The sequence below is a fragment of the Curcuma longa genome, chromosome 12, assembly GCF_044706935.1.
Source record: "Curcuma longa cultivar G26 ecotype Majalengka, Jawa Barat chromosome 12, ITB_CL_G26_1.1, whole genome shotgun sequence".
In the NCBI taxonomy this organism is placed as follows: Eukaryota; Viridiplantae; Streptophyta; class Magnoliopsida; order Zingiberales; family Zingiberaceae; genus Curcuma; species Curcuma longa.
The window spans coordinates 2,020,528-2,026,530 of NC_133872.1; the positions used below are offsets into that span (position 1 = coordinate 2,020,528).

At 39.9% G+C, this 6,003-nt stretch overlaps 1 protein-coding gene across 1 annotated transcript; it reads right to left on the reverse strand.

Moving 5' to 3' along the window:
- Window positions 1-652: 652 nt before the first annotated feature.
- On the reverse strand, window positions 653-6,003 carry LOC141843366 (110 kDa U5 small nuclear ribonucleoprotein component CLO-like). Its single transcript, XM_074731445.1, has 10 exons — window positions 5,160-6,003; window positions 4,102-4,170; window positions 2,799-3,992; window positions 2,616-2,714; window positions 2,371-2,529; window positions 2,055-2,140; window positions 1,767-1,965; window positions 1,560-1,670; window positions 1,216-1,422; window positions 653-1,147 (listed from the first exon to the last, which is right to left on the reverse strand). The coding sequence occupies exons 1-10, from the start codon at window positions 5,931-5,933 to the stop codon at window positions 1,049-1,051; spliced, it is 2,997 nt and encodes a 998-aa protein (XP_074587546.1). The 5' UTR covers window positions 5,934-6,003; the 3' UTR covers window positions 653-1,048.

The window sequence follows — 6,003 nt, forward strand, 5'->3', positions numbered from 1 at the left end:
GATATGGTGCCGCAGCTACATGCAGAATTTGATTAGATGTGGCTCTAGAATTGTTATCATAAAACTCAAAACGATGTTTTAAGCAAGGCAGACTTTCTACACTGTTTTCAATCAAGTTATACAGGACAACAGCTTTTGCTAGAACAGTAGCACTGTTGTTTTTTTTTTTTTTGAAGACATTGTTAATTGTATGGTCGGGAAACTTCCAGGAGCAGATCCAAAACGAGAATTGTATTGTTGTACGTCTACGGTACCTTGTGAATTATAATCTACTAATAAGATTTAGTTGATTCAATTCGATCATTGATCTATTCTAATCTTGCTGATGAGTAACGAAATGCTTTTATTTGAAACTTTTGTTTGGTAAATTGCAGGTGATCCTGCTGGAGTTATTTCTGCGACGATATACTGGTTTTGTTCCAAGTTCCAACTGTGTCTGAGTTCTCTTCACTGTTACTGAATCACGACATAGAACATTCATCTGCTCTAACATAGCCTGATTGTACTTAGGCTGAAGCTTCATACTAATAAATCGATTATTATTTGAACGTGCAACACATTCAACGTTATACAATGATTGTATCTTCAGATTCTGCATGAATACAACGTCAACTTTTACACCTCTACTTCAGGAAAATGGATGATAGTATGCTTTTGGAAAGTCAAAGGGCCGATGCATTTCCTTCTTGGCAGCATCCATATTAGCTCGCTGAATGCCACCATACAATAATGAAATTGTAACATTACTCATTACATCATCATCATAATCTTGCGTCCCAACTATAATATAATGTAATATCAAGACCCAAGATAAACTTAGCTATAACTCTCTTCAATGATCAACAATTATGTTTGCCTAGCACTCCGGACACAGGCAAGTGCAGATTTCAGCTGCAGCATATATGTTTGCCTAGCATGCAGAGCCCACGACCAGTTAGCCCAAACAGCATGTTAATTAACCCGTGACGAGATGACATCATGACAAACATATCCATTTGGAAAACATCGGTCGAACAGACTACCAGGAAACAAGAGTGGTGTGCTTTGGCTACATAATTTGCAGATGCATGTCAGCGGCCTGCTGTGCGAGCTCCACAACCATGGCTTCGTCAAAGAACTTGTTAATGCTCACATCTTCGCTCATACCCTGAAAAATAAATTCTGTCAGATATGCACTGAAGTAGATATTTAAACTAAAAAATAGAACAAGTGTACCTTTCTGCGTCTAGTCTTGACCATGAATTCACGAGCAAGGTGCTGTATTTGGGCTGGTTCAAGTGGTCGTAGAACAATACTCTTATCCAATGGATCACCAGGAACAATAGCCCAATGATCAAAAACTGAGAGACAAAAAGCTTGCCCTTGGGTATGGTATCTCAAGTCAGTCTCAAAGCCAAATGACTCGATCACGGGCAAAAAGGCCTGTTTTATTAAAATAAATAAATCAATAAACTATCTAGTCATCAAAGGAAATGCCAGATCTTCACGAGAATGAAAGAACACTTCAGGAAAAATTTATGAAGTTCAAATGCAGGAAAAAAAATACTAAAAGTTCAAACCTTTACGATATACACAGGCGTGCCAGGCTTAGGTACATCTTGGGTTACATGTCCTCGCCTTCGAGACAGCACAGTGTAAATAGCTGAGACACAATCAATTGGGGTTTGTATCTGAAATGACACAAGAAAAAAGGTGAAAATGCATTTTTACTAGTCATAAGTGAAACATAAGTAATTTGCCTCAACTAGTAATCAAAGTCATACTACCTCAACATAGTAAACAGGTTCCATTAGCCGAGGATTTGCCATAAGAAAAGCTGAATACACCACTCTCCGCGCAGTGGGAATAATCTGTCCTCCTCCTCGATGCAAAGGCTCTGGAGCTATTGATGCATTTAATATTTTGAATTTTACATTACGAATGGGTTCATCACAAAGAGGACCTTCTCGGGCACCCCATTGGAAACTGAAGAACCAGAAAGGCAGGCAATTAGCAAATAAGATAAAAGAGGAAATTAATTTCAGAAATAAATTAATAAGATAACACATTGCTACCCCTGAACAATGGAGTCTCTGACAGAATTCAACAGATTCTTGTCAACTTCACTTGGGAGAGTGTCATCTAACAAGATATTAGGTCCCTGTGCACATTTCAAAGAGACTGAGGAACAAAAACAATAAAAACAAATAGATGAAGTTATAAGAATCTGTGGATCATCAAGGCGATTAGCAATACCTTCTATTGCTGATAAATAAAAACAGTAGAAATTGTAAAAGGACAATTTTGGATAGCAAATATCCTAGTGGCCGAGTTAAACAACAATAAACAGAATCTTGACTGACTATCCTTCATCAGATAAAGATGTCCTACCTGTTTGTCTGGACCAAATGCCCAAATAGACCTTGCAGAAAGTAAATCCCAGTCATAGCGCTTCTGGAAGAAATCACTAATATCCCTCTGGCGTGCATCAATATTAACAACACCATTCTCAATATCTTCTGCTAACCCCTTCTCCAATGGCTCTGCAACCTATACATGAGAAGAAGGCAAGTTCATACTCATCCATGCAACCAACTGCCACAATTATCAAAATCTTTTTGACAGTAGGGACCTACCATGGTAATTTTGTTCCTTTTGTTAGGTGTTTCTGCAAAACATTTCATTGACGATGTTTCAACCACTGTCTCGCAAAATGTAACAACTGGATCTGCAACCTAAAGGGTTAGATTTTGTTAGTTCTCAGCAAATGGACATGATTCTACTAAAACACATTAGGTTCAAGGAATTAATTAACAAACCTTAACTTCAACTTCAGAATAAAGTTCCCTTAAGTCTTTCATAATTGAATCAAGATAGATCTCTCCAGTCCCCAGGATAGTGTGTTCCCCTGACTCTTCAACCTTTGTAATAGCTAAAGGATAACTCTTACTAATTTTTCTTAGACCTTCAACCATCTTAGGAAGCTCACTTGGGTTCAATGGTTCAGTTGCAGTCTTCACAACTGATAATGTATTGAAGCGAAGTGGCCTAAAAATGTAAACATCTTCATCCATATCCAAAGGGCACAAAGTTGCTGTCTTCATTATTGAAGCATCAACACCTTCAATTAGAACCCAAGAGCCAGCAAGGGCTTTACCGATCGGAATACGGTACCGAGCCTGATATACCCACAACTTGGTAACTTCTTTAACAGTCATATCTTCTTCATCTTCAGGTGAATATCCTTCTCCAAGCACACGCAAAGTTTGACCTGTCTGTATAGTACCACTATAAACACGACCAAAAGCATCAAACACGCTACAATCAGATTTAGGGTAAAGTTTCGTAACATTGATCATAAGAGGACCAAATGGATCACATTTTTTCATAGCTTCAGCAATATATGAGTCCTGAGGCCCTGTATAAATGTGCTCCACCTTCTTCATTGCAGCATCCCTAGCGGAGGGAATGTGCTGCACGAGCATATCAGTGAAACCAGTGGCTGATCCAAAGACAGAACTACAAGCCAATCTCAACAAAGGTTTCACATTCATCTTATAAGCAGCATTACTCAGTGTAACTCCAAGTTCAGAAAGAGTTGCCTCAACACTCTTCTTATGTTCTCCAATGACTTGACTATAGATTTTGTACAATGGCTCAAGAATGAATTGTACAAATGATCTTTCTCCTCCACCCATAGGAGGTTTCTTTCGGAATACCCTTTCATCAGGGTGATAATATAGGTCCCCCCACAAGCGTGATGCAAATTTCAAGGAGTCAAATGGTATGCCATGAAGCTTGACATATAGCTTAGCAAACGATTGCAATGTGAAAGACCAGCCAGCACTTGCACTAGCAAAGCAAACATTTCCAACAACAGGATCAACCATTTGGGTACCTCCAACTGTTGTCGAGCAAGAGGATATCAGATCGTTGATAGTTTCCAATGTGTGCCTCAACTTAAAATATGCATCAGTAGGAGGCAGCTTAAGCTCTGTTATAAGTCGATCAACCTAAAGCAAAAATTAAAAAAATGTAAAAAAATATTAGCTCAGCTATATGTGTGTGTATATCTATGCATGCATATATTAATGTTCTGACAACAATAAAGAAAACACTCACTTTATTTATAACCACCACTATTGGCATTCTTTCTTGGATTGCATGCCTTATAGCTCTTTCAGTATTCACCTGATCAATAATGGTAGAAAAGGAAGAATATCTTTCAGTCTACAAGTTGTGGAAAAATGTTCTCAATTAAGACGGCATCTAGTTAGATGAATCAAACTAATTTGTTTAACTAAAAGCTGCAAATATGGGGAGAAAACGAGGACAAAGCAAAGAGATTTTTCTCCTAAAAATATTATAGACAATTGATATTTATGACCACATTTGAAGCTGAATATGTTTTGCAACGAAGTGCTTAATCACTATACTAAATCAGCCACAAGATTTCTGCACTCATTTTGTTGACCAATGGCATGTAACATAAAATGGACAACAAGATGAGATACTTTCCTGAGATTGCCAGTTGCAAGTTGTTGTATCCTCAAATAAAACTGTCAATTTACTTGTCTGTTAGCAAGCTTTTCTCTTCTCATTCTAAGGGTTATCAAACTACTGCCAAAGATTATTGCAGTGTTGCATTAGTGTCTATACTCAATGAAGGTATATAGATGCATTATTTGAATGGGATGACTTAATAGTTATTGCATTTTAAACAAGGCTGGTTCATATCCTGATGTCAATTGGAGGCATTGTGTTAGTTATATATATTTAGAGAGAAGCATACAGCTTCACAAACAAAATGGGAAATATTTAAATGACATTAAAACTATTCTTAAGCCACTCGCATATTTTCTGTGTTCCATAATTCTACAAATTAAAACATTTCTATCCAAAAGCCTTGCTAATTGATATTTTAGTCATCTAGCGAGCACCTATTTCAAAAGCTGGAGACGACATTAGGTAAATTGTCTCATACAAGAAAACTACTAGGAAGCACCTGAGCAGTGTATAATGGAATAAGATTCCACAATTGGGAAGTATTCTGGCATTCAAGCATAATTCATGAAGAAAGACTCCATTTACCAGGAAATGCATTTCTTTAAACTTTGATGGTCAAATCAAGTCTGTGTAAAGATAATTCATAAGGAAGGAGATAAAGCACAGCACAATACCATAACACCTTCTGCAGCATCCACAATCAGCACGGCTCCGTCTGCTAAATGAAGTGCAGCAGTCATCTCATCTGAGAAATTGACGTGACCAGGAGTGTCCATTATGTTACAAAGATACGACTTCGCGTTGCTATCCTCGAGCACAAGAGACATTGGCACTGCCTTGATCGAGATCTTCCTCTCCTGCTCATCGATCCTCGTGTCAGTATATCTCATATGCCGCTCGCTTTGAGAGTCAAAGGTGGAGATCTCGTGGGTCTGCTCAACCAGCATGTCCATGAAAACCGTTTTCCCGTGCTGGAGGTGTCCCACGAGCGCCACATTGCGGACCAACGAAGGATTGGAAGCGAGACCTAGCAGGAACTCGGTGGAAACGTAGGTGGAGGAGTCCTTGACCCCGACCTCGAACTTGAGGGTGCGGACGGGCTTGATGATGGGCTGCTCCAGAGGCTGCTCGTCCTCGTCCATCACGAGGGTCTCCACACCCTCACCGTAGACCTCTTCAGCTGTAGGGTAGTACTTCTTGTCCTCGGCCAGGACGATCTGGTTGGCAGCGGCGTCGACATCCATGTCGTATGGCCCGCCGGAAGTGGTGATCCAACCATTGGAGGCGGGGCCTGGAGAGGATGAGCCGGGCTCCTCGTCGTCTGAGTGAGCAGACCCGTCTGCGGATTTATCTCCGAGGGAGGCGTCGTCGTCGTCGTCGGAACCATGGTCGGACTCGATCTCAGGTCCGATGTAGTTGCCGAATTCGTCGTAGAGGCTATCGTCCATGACAGATTTTGGAGGGAGATGGCTAGGGTTAGGGTTTCTCAAGACGAAAAGTGAGTAGTGGTTGTTTCTT